This window comes from Brienomyrus brachyistius, chromosome 2 (assembly GCF_023856365.1).
Source record: "Brienomyrus brachyistius isolate T26 chromosome 2, BBRACH_0.4, whole genome shotgun sequence".
NCBI lineage: Eukaryota > Metazoa > Chordata > Actinopteri > Osteoglossiformes > Mormyridae > Brienomyrus > Brienomyrus brachyistius.
The window spans coordinates 20589792-20604703 of record NC_064534.1 but is presented as its reverse complement, the minus strand read 5'-3'; the positions used below and the strand labels follow the sequence as shown (position 1 = coordinate 20604703).

At 40.1% G+C, this 14912-nt stretch overlaps 1 protein-coding gene across 1 annotated transcript in view; it reads right to left on the bottom strand.

The window, feature by feature from the left end:
* Positions 1–5817: 5817 nt before the first annotated feature.
* rsph14 (radial spoke head 14 homolog) overlaps positions 5818–14912 on the bottom strand; it is a 47753-nt gene continuing 38658 nt past the window's right edge. Inside the window, exons 4-6 of the mRNA XM_048999925.1 lie at positions 9861–10095; positions 8058–8194; positions 5818–7593 (exon numbers count right to left, since the gene is read on the bottom strand). Coding sequence (XP_048855882.1) covers positions 7355–7593; positions 8058–8194; positions 9861–10095 — 611 coding nt within the window. The 3' untranslated portion in view covers positions 5818–7354. The remainder of the gene's footprint in view (positions 7594–8057; positions 8195–9860; positions 10096–14912) is intronic.

The window sequence follows — 14912 nt, the reverse complement described above, 5'->3', positions numbered from 1 at the left end:
ATGAAATGCCCATCCATCCATCCATCCATCCATTTTCCAAAGCGATTATCCTACTGGGTCGCGGGGGGTCCAGAGCCTATCCTGGAAGGTATGGGCACGAGGCGGGAAACAACCCAGGACATGGGGGGGGGAGGGGGCAGCCCATCACAGTGAATTTGAAATGTTTCATTGCAAATTGTATTATCAGGATAACAATTTTATTAGTTGAATGGCTGAAAAAAATTCCTGAATTCTAGAATTTCTCAGTATTTGATATGTCCTCTTTTCCTTTAATAACAAAGTGCACTTGAGCTGAAATGCTGGTATGTCTTAGCTCTTGAAAAAAAGCATTCTGTATTTCCAGGATTAAACGAGAGAAATCAGTTTTTCAAAGTAGACTCGGATTTTGGACCCCACTCTATAAACAAACAACCATAAAAAACAAAAAACCATAACAAATCAAACGTCCATAACCGGAATTTAGCTGGAACTAGTCAGGGCTTTTTTATCCTCGAAGTCTAGCATCTAACACTTAAGAAACATTTTCATTGTTATATGAAAAACAGTTTCTTCATTTGATTTTTCTAAAAGCCAGCTAGGTATGTTCTGCTCTCAAATAACCACTGCCCATTAGAGTTCTTTCAGAAAAAATGACCAATAAGTACCACTGACAGTACGATTTCTTGTCACTGGGACTGTACCCTCAAGGGTCTGCCAATTGTACCCTAGCTGCAAGTAAATATATCTTTTAGTGTATATTAAGGTACAGAAATGAACTCAGGAACATTTTTGTATCATTGGGGGTACATTAATGTTGTTTGTTCCTTGGGGAACTGTACAGGGCTGTACCTTTTTTTCTAGACAGGGCTTCTAGAGGGAATTAGCAGATCCTTTGGTATATTATACAATGAACACACTGTAAAAGACATTACCTTCTTTGAATATTCACTTTTTGCTCACTGCTGTTCCCTTTAAAGCAGAGCTACATTGTATTTCACTATACTAGACAAGGCGAAGTGAAAATGGCTATGAGAATTTGAGGTGAAGTTCCATAATATATTGCTAGCATCATATTTCATAAAGAGAACTTGACTTATTGCCAGTTAAATAACTGTGGGATGAATCCAGATTAACTTATTATGCAACCAGGTTGACTAATTAAACTGTTAACCCTTATTTGACCTGGTGTATGAAAGCTGCCATTGCACAAGCGTAATTTGAACAAAACTGGAACAATGGAGTTGATTTGAATTTGACTCAATAATTATATCTCCAGCTAAATTTTTCAGTGTAATAACTTGAACAGAAGTGTTCAGACAAACTGAACCAGCACAGTGCAGCCATCCAGGACCAGAGGTAAGAGACATGGACTTGAGTAGTGCAGTAACATAGTTGGGCCCAGTTTCAGTTTTCCTTGTAAAACAAGGAAAGACAAAATGTTAATCTGCACATTCCCACTCAGCATCATGCGTAAGAAATGGGTGATAAGAATAAAGACAACAGCCAATTAGACAACACGAGCCAATAAAAAATGGAGAAAAAAATGCTAACAGAGTAAAGGTGTAAGACATTATCACTGTATCGACACATCACATTAACAGAACAAGTGCTTTTAACACAATAAATAGACAATTGCCTTATAGCTACAATTGCAGGTCTACACTGATTGATATGTAGCATTAAAGATACTGTCCCATTACGACCATGATTCCCCTACTGTGTTTCTTCTATGTTCTTTCAGATCCTTATATTTCTGATAGTTTGCAATAATAAAGTCTGCAATACAAAGGGTTCTAATGCATAATATTTTAATGTTATGGCTCTTTGAATGCTTTCTCCATGACAAACTGCTGATGCAAATCTTATCTTATGCTTCCCAGGAGCAGCTTTGCCTCACCATGACCTTAACTACGCAAGTCTTTATTTCTGCTGGCCCTCCTACCAATGACGGATCATAACAACATAAGAAATTTACAAATGAGAGGAGGCCATTCGGTCCATCAAGCTCGTTTGGGGAGAACTTAACTAATAGCTCAGAGTTGTTAAAATCTTATCTAGCTCTGATTTAAAGGAACTCATGGTTTTAGCTTGTGTTACACTAGCAGGAAGACTATTCCATACTCTAACTACACGCTGCGTAAAGAAGTGCTTCCTCAAATTCATTTTAAAATGTTCTCCCACTAATTTCCACTTATAGCCACGAGTTCTAGTATTTAAACTAATATTGAAGTCGCCACTTGGCTGAACAGCATAGAGACCTGCTAGAATCTTATATACCTGGATCATGTCCCCCCTTAGTCTCCTTTGCTTGAGGCTGAACAGATTCAGCTCAGCTAACCTCTCTTCAGAAGACATTCCTCTAAGACCAGGAATCATTCTCGTAGCCCTACGTTGCACCCTTTCCAAGGCAGCAATGTCCTTCTTAAGGTATGGTGACCAAGCCTGTACACAATATTCTAGGTGAGGTCTTACCAAGGAATTATGCAGTATAATCGGATAGGTGGAGAAACGCTTGTCATAACTTTCTCAGGAGTAGGGGTCCCTTCCTGGAGTTGGATACAATCACAGCTTTCTCCATTATCTCAAAAGCTGTTTTTCCAGCTTTCTGAAATAGCTCATAGCTATTTGTAACAACACATGGCACAATTCTTTCATCACCCTTTGAAAGGTGAAAAGTACATCGATTTGTTTCATAAACCTTAAATGTAATTTACATTGCTAAATACCCCTGTGGTGCCTTTTTTAAAGTGGACAGCCGTATTTCCACTTTAAAATAAATTGGTACTGCAGCTCTCTAGTGAAACAAAAACTTAATTGGAACAGAAGATGGATAAATGCAGTGGAACTGAACAGCTACACAGAAAGCTCTGACAAGTGGACAGATTTACAACACTGTGGGGAGGCATGGTTAAATTACAGTAAAATCTGGAAATCACAATACCCAACAATAAAGTGAAGAATTAAGTTTAAAACATATTTAGAAACAAATTTCTGTTCAAATCACACAAAGAGCTTCAACTGTGTTTCTGCATATTATTATTATTATTATTATTGCTATTATTAGTAGTAGTAGTAGTATTGCTAATAGTTGTAGAAGTAGAAGTATGTGCAATTTAAAGTGATTAAAAAGAAAATATTTAATCAAATATAAGTTTCCTTATCAGGTGGCTTCTACATTTTTTTAGCATGTCCCTTGAATAACAGCAATATATTCCCATCTTTCCTAATTTTTGTGTGCATGCCGGTGCAGTTCAGCTTTAGTTTTAAAAGCATTAACATTCATCCACCAGTCTTCATTTTCTTTCTCCTTTCACCAGCAGGTTGAGAAGACAAGTGCAAACAAGAGAGGCCAGCAATTTTCCCATAATAATATGTTGGCTGGGGTGACATGGTGGTGCAGTGGTTAGCACTGTTGCCTCACACCTCTGGGACCCGGGCTCGAGTCTCCACCTGGGTCACATGTGTGCGGAGTTTGCATGTTCTCCGCATGTCGCCGTGGGGTTTCCTCCGGGTACTCCGGGTTCCTCCCACAGTCCAAAGACATACTGAGGCTAATTGGACTTGCTAAATTGCCCGTAGGTGTGTATGTGTGAGTGAATGGTGTGTGAGTGTTCCCTGTGATGGGCTGGCCCCCCATCCTGGGTTGTTCCCTGCCTCGTGCCCATTGCTTCCGGGATAGGCTCCGGACCCCCCGCGACCCAGTAGGATAAGCAGTTTGGAAAATGGATGGATGGAATATGTTGGCTTGTTGGAATTTATATTTAAAAAAACAGTTAAAGTATTAATTGTGGTTTACAGAGAAATAACAACATCATCATCCATCCATTTCCTGAAGCCATTCATGCTATTCAGGGTTGGAGGGGAGTGACTCCAGAGGCTATGGATACAAGGCAGGAAACCAGGACCAGGTGCCCACCCACTGCAGGGCACATTCTCACACCATACACCCATACACACCTATGGACAATTTAGTAACTCCAAGTAGCCTCAACATGTCTTTGAACTGGGGGAAAGCAGAGTACTCAGAGGGAACCCCACAACAACATAGGGAGAACATGCAAAGTCCACACACATAGAACCCTGGCGGAGACTCGAACCCGGGTCCCAGAGACGAAGGTGACAGTGCTAACCACTGCATTATTGTTATTATTCTTCACCCCATTGTACTGTCCTAATCTGTGCATGACTTGCAAACAGATGGACAAATGCAATCAGTCTTAGTGACTGTTTAACCAATATATGTTAAAAACATAATGCATAGTTTGAGTATCTTTAATTCCAGTGTTTGTTAAAATGCATACATCCCTGTTATTTTCATCATGGTGACAAATCTATCTGACTGTTTCCGCTTTACTCCCCCCTTGTGGCGATTTTGGTTTCGCCGAGTCGATGCTCAAGCCACCTTCCATTTTTGAAAATCCATTCTGCCTGCTTGTTTATGTCATCATTTATTCATCATGTTATTAATCATTAAATGCCACTAAGGCATTGGAGTCAAAAAATAGTTTGTCTTAGACAATTATAAGCTATTACAGCAACTAAAAATAGTTGTTTTTTTTAAACCGCTGTCCTCCATTTTAATTAAAACTAAATGTTTAAAACATATGTATACCGCCAACAACAGATCAATTAAAAATGAATGTAACAAATACTATAATAGACAAGGGTGGCTGTTGCCCCTATTTAAGGCCTTTCTGCACTACTGGCAACACCACTTGTACTCCTAAAGCAAATGTTGACACGTTTAAGCTAATTAAAGGTGGCCCTGCTGAGACTATTGTATAGGGTAATTTGCTGCCCAGTTCACCTTTTCCAGTGCCAAAGCACTCCTGTGTGTTCTGCAGAGCTGGCGGTCAGTAAAAGCCTGCATGCCTTCAGTTTCTGACGTAACTCACATAGAGCCCCACACCTCTTTTCATCCCTCATGGAGCAATTCAGGTAATAATTTACAATATTCCTTTTGAATGGATTTCATATGGCTTTGTCAGCGTAACTGGTGTATTGATTTCAATTATAGATATGAGCTATACTGATGAGTATTAGCAGATCAAATCACTGGAGACCATATAAGGTGTATCAATGCAATCTGCTTAAAGCAGGGGTACACACACTTTTTCAGCTTGCGAGCTACTTATAAATCAAAATTATCTACGTACTATAAAAATGCAAGACATGTATTTATTTATAGATATACCGAGTATTCTTTATTAATTATTATTATTAAGTTCCTTCACCTTTCTCTTTCTCAGTTCGCTTTTCGAAGGGAAGTTAATGTAGTTTTTATGAACAGTCCGAAAATGCCGCTCCACATTTCCCGTCTTCGGAACAGCAATGATAGACTGACAGATGAAGCGAACACACTTCGAATATGACACTGAAAAAAAAACTCCTCCTTCCACTCCGTATGGAAGTGGTAGGTTTTTGGTTTCTTATTTGGTCCAGCTCCCTCATTCATTTTTATACCCTTTCTTAAGTTTAGTAGAAATAAATTGGAGGCGACTCGATCGCTTGCTAGAGTTTTGCGGCAGCTGGCGCGGTTGAGCGCTTCATCCATCCTCGATTTTTTATGCCATGCGATCTACCCACTCTACCTTTGCGATCGACCAGTAGATCGGCATCGACATACTGGGCCCCCCTTTCTTACAGTAACCGACTGAAATTAATGGCAAAGTAATAGTATTTTCTCGTACCATTAAAGAGTAAAAGAAGCACAGCTCCGAAGAAGCGTTTTGTTTACGTGTTTGGTTAGCGTGCAGTTTTCATTTATTACATAATTTCATGTAATAAGCATGACACCTAAAGCCAATTTTCATTTATTTTTTATTATATTACCTATAAAGCAGCTTGTCACACAACCGAATATTAGCATTTAAAACCAGTCTAAATATAAAACAATATTGTTAAAAAGGTTTAACATGAAATTATACAAAACTTGGTAAACTCCAATTAGCCTCAGCATGTCTTTGGACTGTGGAGGGAAACCGGAGTACCTGGAGGAAACCCCACGCTGACACAGGGAAAACATGCAAACTCCGCACACGTGGAGACTCACTGGTATTACAGTCACTGGTATTGCACAATATGTCAGCGTTACATACCGCACAAAGACGACTCTTTCCCAAAAAAGGTAAATGATCAGAACACTCAATATGTGATAAATATAGAAAGTAGATCTTTGTTAACTTTAATTTTGCCATTTTGTAAAATACAAAAAAAAATGTTTTTACTGGCGTCCTAGGGTCCAACTGCTGTTATAGTTTTGTTTTAATAAAGTTATTTATTTTATTTTTTTTATGAAATATTGTCTTTGAAAGTTGAAAAGATAATTATCTACTTAGCTAACCTTAAACAGATTGACCTGTAGATGGCATGGTAACAGAAATTACATACTGGGGAGTTCTTGCTCGTTTCTCCACATTCACAGCTCCATTTGTCATCAGCACAATATTAGCTGCTTATCCAGCAGTGGGTCACCAGGAGCCTATCCCAAGCAGCACATGCCAATTTAGAGACACTAGTTAGGCTAACTGCATGCCTGTGGACAGCAAGAGGAAACCAGGGAGACCAAAGCAAATCTCCATAACAGAGGGAAAACATGAAAACTGCAGATACACAGAGTGGCGGCAGAATTCGCACCCCCAGCTTGGGAGGTACAAAATAACAGTGCTACCTACTGCACAAAATACAGATGTATCTTTTCCAATTTGTGTGTGTGTGTGTGGGCCACACTGGTGTACAGTTTCTACAGTGACATCTGCATCATGCCATTCATTGTTCTAGACCAATATTTAGGTCATGTATTTTCACCCATTAAGTGTTCTCTGGATTGGAAATGGTCAAGGAAAAAAGCAGACTAATGGCTTTTCTAGCAAGACTGTGATCACTGAATAATAGGTCAAGTGTTTTCATCTAAGTGTTGCTACATATCTAAACATTTTAAAGCCAGTTATGGTACTTAGTAATTATAGTTAAACGATAGTTATGAAACATAATATCAGCAGACACAGAAGTGAACAGCAAGCACGGTGAGACTATCTGGAGTAGGGTAATGAATCACAAATTTAAAGTAAACTTTTAATGACAAACAGTTATTGTCTTGTTGTTTCTTCTGCAGGCTTCACTTTCTATAACTTTCCACAGGTCCATTAAAATATAATAAACTTGAACAGGCTAAATAATTCAACATAATCATAAATGAATTGGCAACGAGTCCTGTTAAGGAACAGAGAGCAAGACCAGCACTTAGCATGTCAGCTTTATTCACAACTCTGCCATCTGGTGGGTGAGTGTGGGTGAGTGCATACCAGGGCTGGAGCGTCTCCCAGTGTGAGCCTGCCATGGAGGGTGTCCACACGCTGCGCTTCCCTCGGCGCCTCTAGGGAAGCCAGGTGATGACACGGATGGCTGCGGCGGCTGCCCGTCGGATGATGGCGACATGATGGCTCAGCCGTGTCTCCAACAGCGGCACATGCTCCAGGAGCTTCTGGCGAGCAGACGGTACCTCGGCCAGGACGGTGAGGGCCCGCAGCGCATTTGCGCACACAGCCGTGTCCTCACTGGTCACCAGGGCCAACAGTGGGGGGATGGCGCCAGATTTTAGGGCCTGATACTTCCCTGGACAGGACCAAAAATTGGCAAAAGGAGACGGTAACCCAATGGCAAACTAGATAAATGAGACGGGTCACGTCAAAATGAAAAGTGAAGGACTAACGCACAATTCCTGTAACACAGACATGACCTTGCTACTACTACTATACTTATGTTTATATAATATATTTATATAGTAGATATAGTACCAAATCCAAGGCTATGAGCACAAAAGACATCATGTTAAATTGCCTTATAAAACAACCATGTCACAGTTATACTGATATTCAGCAATGTACAGTATAGAGAAAACAATAAGTGTCTACATTCTATAGCATATCAGCATAACATATAATGTACTGTATATCTGAATGTATACCTCCACAATAGCAGTAATAATAATCCTAACAGGTAATATGACGCTTCCTCTGCCAGCTGTGCTCTCTTCCTCTGTACGGGCATTTCCAGATTCCCCCTCTTCGGCTACATACCTTTTGTGATGACCGCTGTGTTCATAATGGTGCCAGCAGCATAAGCTTTGATCCCCGGGTCACTGTCGCACAGTAATTTGACCAAGACTGGGAGAACCTCTTCCTCACACAGCACGTCCTTCCCTTCACGCGAGGCACTTCCAGAAAGACAGGCACATCCATCATATCTACCATAGTCACCAAACACTGGACTGTTTATCCTGCCTTAGTCTTGAACCTGTGCTTCTAAACAGAAAGCATCAATGTCTCCTTGTAGCATCAATTATCTACATGTAATACTAATGCCCCCATCGAGTTCATAGAGCTATGGTGAGACACTTCTACTTTTGTGCTGTTCCCATACATTAATGAAACATACACTCGAGTTATTTAAACTTTTTTTGGCTCATCTAGGCTGACCACTTGCACATGCATTATCTACAGACAAAGAAAGCCGATTTCAGCAGGATGTGTCTGTTTGGCTGCAAAGGCTCATGGAACCAAGAGGTGAGCTGCTGTGAAACTAATGGAGACTGATCTAGCAGACAGCTAAAATGAATACCCCTATGTGGTGACTGAACCTAAAGCAAGCACTTCCATAAACGCATTAAGAGAATTCCACTGAACACATTAAATCTGGAAATGCCTCCAGCAGATTAATGTATGCATTATTAATGTGCTCAGCGGGATCACGTCACCATACCCACCTCATAAAAACTGACTGCTTCCAGATCAGTTTTTCTGAACTTTTTTCTGCGATTTCGGCGAGCCGATACATATTTAAATGGAAAGCATTACCTACAATTCCTCTCATTGTCCCAAAATTACTTAGGGAAGTTATTCACAAAAAAAGGATTTATGACAACATTTACCCTCAGGCCCCATCGTTCTATTTTACATTCCACAGCAATTATCTGTTCCGGATTCAGTATAAGCCAGATCACATTTTTTGAGGGACAGAAAGCTTGCCTTGACGTTTGTGAATATGTTGCTCATTATTCTCTTAGTGCATTATTAGCCTAGTAAACATCCATTGCAAACAGCAGAACATATGCGTGAATGTGTATACATTCACGGATTAAGGCTCCACCTGCTCCTCCAAGGAACATTCCAGAGATCACAAGATGTACTGTTCCCTTATTACACTACATTGCTCATTAGAGCTCAATAAGACTGTTTTCTTGGTAAACGTACATTCTCCTCTCTTGAGGCTGCTCGTGAGCAGAGGTGGGGATTTCAGGTCCAGAGAGTACAAATCCAGACCAAAATTTAGTTTCAACCAACCAGTTCAGTTCTCTGTGACTCTTTATGCTGGTTGGTTGAAACAAAATCTTGGTCTGGATTTGTACTCTCTGGACCTGAAATCCCCACCTCTGTTTGTGAGTATTCAGTGAAAGACTACTGAAGTGCTTGTATGAGAATGCAAGTGTTGTTATTTTTGCCAGTTAGGCAGACTGTCAATGCTGCCATGTGCATGTGCAGGTGTGTGTGTGTGTGTGTGTGTGTGTGTGTGTGTGGTCAAGGTATACCTCACCTTGATGTCCCCACAACGTAATGAATACCTGTTGTTGTTTTTTTTTTACCTTATGGAGACCAGTTAACTGGTCTCTATAAGGGAAAACTCCATTTTATAAAGATCCATGACTATAATGAAAAAACTAAAAATGCAAAAACTCTTATTTTGTTTGGTTACTTATGGTTATGGTTAGGGCTGGGTTTGGGTTAAGGTTGTCATAGCTAGCGTTAGCATTTTTCCCATAGAAATGAATGAGCGGTCCCCAAAAAGATATGATTACACGACTGCGTGTGCGCATTGCTGCCCACCTGATGGCCACCATGACACGAGCTGCAGCACAGCGAATGCTGGATGATGGGTGAGAAAGCAGGTTGTGCAGGACGGGGACTCCGTCGCTGGCCAAGGCAGGCTTGGCATCCACACGCACACAGCTGCTGAGTGTGGCTAGGATCAGACCCTGGATCTCCTCCTCTTCCTCCTCCTGCTTGGAGAGCTTCGTCACTAGTCTTTGCACCAGACCCAGAGACAGCAGACAGTTCGCGCCTGGCGTAGATAGAGCCCACAGACAGATGGGAGAGGGGGAAGCTAGCAAATTCCCTGAATGCATCATTATGCCTGACAGGTAGCTGCTATGTAATGGAAAACCTTCACAAAGTGCCACATGAAATGAAAATGAATCCCAGTAAACAGAGGATGATGTTTGCAAGAAAAATGACAAACAGTGTGAAACCTATCAAGCATCATTTTTTTCCACTGCCTTGGAGACAATGGCTTTTTATGTAATTGCTTGTGAATGAGAAAAAAAAACTTCAGATAGAGGAAAATATCAGAAGTATTCAGTTTGTACAAAACTGAAATAAGAGGAAGCTTTTTGGCTGCTTCAGAGGCCACGAGGTTAGAGCTGTTACTTTTGACCATCACCCTTCTGTTGCCTCTTATCTTCACACCATAGTAAATATATACTAGAGACAGCAACAGTTAGTGTGAAGTGAGAAATATTATTTTGATCTGAAACTGACAAAAACCTTAAGAACTGAAAGACTTTAAAATATACATTATCAGTTATAAAAAGGTTTATTCATACTATTCTTTACATTTTAGAATAATTATAAATGTATAAAGACATCGGTACTATAAAATAACACATGGAATTATGCACCTACCAAAAAAGTAAAAAAAAAAATAATTTGCTGGGGGGAACAGCTGTTTGGGTTGGGACTCAGAAGGTTGTCGGTTCAAATCCCTGGGTGGGCAAAGTGATCCCATCATTGGGCTCTTGAGCCAGGCTCTTAACCAAAATTGCTCCCGGGACTGGCTGACCCTACAGTCTCCTCTATGCCAGTTTTATGAGGTGGCCTCCTGGGATGCTTTTCCATATGTCCTGAAGGAGGTCCCACATATGCTGAGCACTAGTTGGCCACTTTTCCTCTATTCTCTGGTCAAACTCCTCCAAAACCACTTCCACTGTGTTTTGTTCAGGTGGGCAAGTCATGTGACACTCTATCGCTCTCCTTTATACAGTAGGCTGCTTGGCATGTCCAAACTATGACTGGTACTGTATATCAAATACCAGTGGAGCGGGAGTAAATTACATTTTGGGTTTCTAACAAAACCCTGATTTGTCTCTGGAAAGAAACATTTTTCAATCCTCCAAAGAGCAATGCAGGACCAGGGAGGTGAAGGAGACCTCATGGGCAGGAACAAAGAAAAAGAATAAGGCTGGACTTAAGAGCCCTGGTTCAAGTACACTCAGCAGAGGAGTCCATAGTGAACTGGCTAAGAGAAGAATGGCGAGAAAAGATGAAAAACCAATGAATCACACTTGTTAAAATGCTACAAAGGAGGCTGTTAAATGCATGATTTTGCATATAATATTCCTGATTTGCAGTTGTTTCCTTGATATTTACACAAGCATTTAAAATTTTTCTTAAGTTTCTTAAATTTGCTTTTTAAATCCTCTCCAGTCATGCTCTCTCATAGCCATACTGCAACAAGTCTATTTAGTATTTGCATATTTGGGATAGGAGTACTAAGGTACCAGCTTGGGAATGAATTTGCAGTAGGTAAACCCCAGGAGAGCGATCAGTCTATATTCTTACAGTGCTGACCCATGCTGCTGAATTCAGAAATGTTGCAGTCTTTGAGTATTACAGTCTTTGAGTATTACAGTCTTGGAATACTCCAGCAGTCTAATCCTGAGAGAAAAAAGCAGGAACAAATTTTAGGGTCGGGCCACAGAACACTGAAGAGTTCATTTCCAAAAATAAACTATACATTTTAAATTTTTTACAACCCTGTGCTCTGCTCACATACAAAAAAAATCAAGCTGGTTAAACTGGTTAAACCAACCTAAGCTAGCTGACTTTAATCACGCTGTTTGAAAAATCCCACCAGTCCATGGAATATTGAAAGCTTTTCAATGGTCTTCTTTTACTGAAATCAGTAATGGTATATACACATACTATCTAGCTTAGACTTACAGGGGTCTTCTGGGTAGGTTAGTAACTATTAATGTACTTATTGGACATGGAGCTAATATAGTACAGTTGTCACTCAGAATGAGAAAGCACGTGTGAGTTTGTCTCTAACATAGTGGTTTAAGAAATTAACTGTCTGATCTGTTTGGGCACATCGTGGCTTTCATTTGAAAAAAATTATGGAGCACTGATACCCAAATCAATTCTGATGGAATGAAAAAATCACATTCAACCGTAAAAATTGGCTGATTACCTTAAAAGTACCTTTCCTATGCATTTAGCCTGTCAAAACAATCTCTTCTTGCCTAAGGCCTAAAGACACACACAGATCCAATATGCCAACCTCCCGGGTCTACCGATGTCCAATTTTAATTCCACAAGAGCTTTAACTTTAACTTTAGCTGTAACTGGAGAAAAGGTGAGCCATTGTGTGAATGAATAAAATTAGTTCACAGTATCAGTACATATGTCTACTTATGTATTAGTTTTTAATTGACTAAGGTTCTATTAAATAACATTATTCCTCCTCAGGGCCGAATTGATAAACTGGATACTTCATATTCCAAACAAAACATTCTTAGTATTTCATTTAAATGAATTATACATGGCTAAGATGTCAGGGTATATATTCTGAAGAATAATATTTAATGCTTGCTGTTTTAAGGGTATTTAGTCAACTTCTTCACCTTTATTACCTAGATTGTTTACAATAATTCAATTGCTAGAGTCTAGCTGAATGCCTGACATATATCCACACCTGGCTGCATCGATTAATTAATTAAATAGAGGCACTTGCCACTGGAGCTTTTGCTAAATTTGATGGTATTTATGTGCCATGAAAGTGGTGCCAAATTTAAATATTTGTTTTCAGTTTGTAGTATCATTTATTTTATTTTCAAAAGCACAACTAGTTCATTTTTTAAAGCATATTAAGCATATTTTATGTGGCACGATTACCAAATACATTTAGGTTTGCCAGTTAAAATATGCTCTCAGCTGTGAAATTGTGTATTCTCCAGGGAATAATGGAATAGATTTCCTTGAGATTTAAAATCTGAAGTCGATCGGTTTACTTTAAAAAGAATCTTGTACAATTTTAAATGCATGTTATGATATCTTTAAAACCAGCATTTATGAAACTTGCCTCTTAGCATCATAATATTTCTAAATTATGCTGGCAAGAACAATATGCAATCCATACATAAAAATATGCATGATATGACATATTCACAGATTTAATTGAATAGCACATGCTCGTCATGTTGTTTTATTTTGAATTTTGATTGCTCCCTAACTGCAATTTTAAAGCACATGGCCTTTAAAGTTGGTTGAGCTCAGCGTGAAACCCTGACAAGCTCAATGAGAAACATTGAGTTCGTTCATCTGCTATGAGCAGATGTGGCCCAAGTTGATGAAGTATTCATCAGAATCTGTTTGTACAACGGGCAGACCGGGAACTGTTCAATCTCCTATACTGCTCAAAAGTTATACTGTCTCAGAAGGCCTTAAAGTGGGTTGTGCCATGAGTCAGTTATGGAGAGTTACATCATGTTAGTGGGTGCGTTGTACATTATGGATGAGTAGCAGCATAGGAACCCAAACAAAGTCAGCATGATATATGACTTCTTAAAAATCAGGGATCTGGTCATTTGCGCATGAGGGGTATAGGGTTCTCTGTGTCAGGGCACTGTGCAAAGAGTTATGATACTGTAGGTCTTTGTTTTGAGTTCCTAGAAGATCTCTATTTTCTAGAGGAGTTCTCTGAGTGAAATCAAATTAATCCTTTTGAGAAGCATCCTTTTAGTGATGGATGATGAGTGGAAAATTGGAATAAGAGAAAATTCTGAGTCAGAGATGTGAGTTTCTGATAAATGATGATGATGAGCTGAGGAATGTAAACGGGCTATGATTCCGTGAGTTGGTAGGTGCAGGTCATGCCGTTCGATTGAGTGTGTGTAGGGATATTGCTTTCACAATTAAACCTGAGAATCGCAGTCGGCTGTTTATAGAAACATTAGCTCGTGTATGAGAACATTAACTTGACACAGAGCTCTTGTTTACAGGAACTTTAGCTGAGAAGATGGAAGACTAGAGGTCCTTCACATTCATAATCCTGGAAGACATGTTATGAGTAGGTCTGACATATCAGGATATAGAACTTAGTAGAGTTTTAAGTGGGAAAACAGGCAGTCACAAAGCATCAGACATATTAAAAAATAGCACATCAGGGACATGTAACTTCTGATAATGTCAAGTTATCTGATCGGTCCCAACACCATTGTGACCTCAGGAAATGGAGGGCTGAGCTGAGGGAGGGCGAAACAGCAGATCTGTCAGAATGGTGCACATCTTGTTGGCACAGCCTGAGGGCTGCTCTGCGCACACACACACAGCTGCATCGTGGACGGGGGTGTGAATGGGCTTTCATGTTAGATGCAGCTGCTGGAAGCGTTCCACATGACAGTGGCAGCCATCCTAACACTGGAGAAACACTGTGAATGCTAATTTTAATTTGAATTTCTGAAGTGACGTTGCAGTTTTGACAAAGAAGCTCTTTCAAAGCAGAGAGCGGAGAGGCCAGTTTATATCACATGTAAGGTTACTTCCTATCAATATGATTCAATATTAATGGTAATCTCAGTAGCTTGTTTTGTGATGTGCCCCACCTGATGGTGGCAAGACTGGCATTCCAGCCACCATAAAAACTTCACACAGCTGTGGACAAAGCAATGATGCTTTTCTGCTCTCTGCAGGACTGGTGTGGTGCTGAGCTGTTGCCCAGCACTCGGGTCCTAATCTGAGAGGGCCCATCCTGGTAGGCACGTGGAATGTCTTGTCTCTCTGGCATGATGACCATCTTCCTCTGCTGTCAGAGGAGCTAAA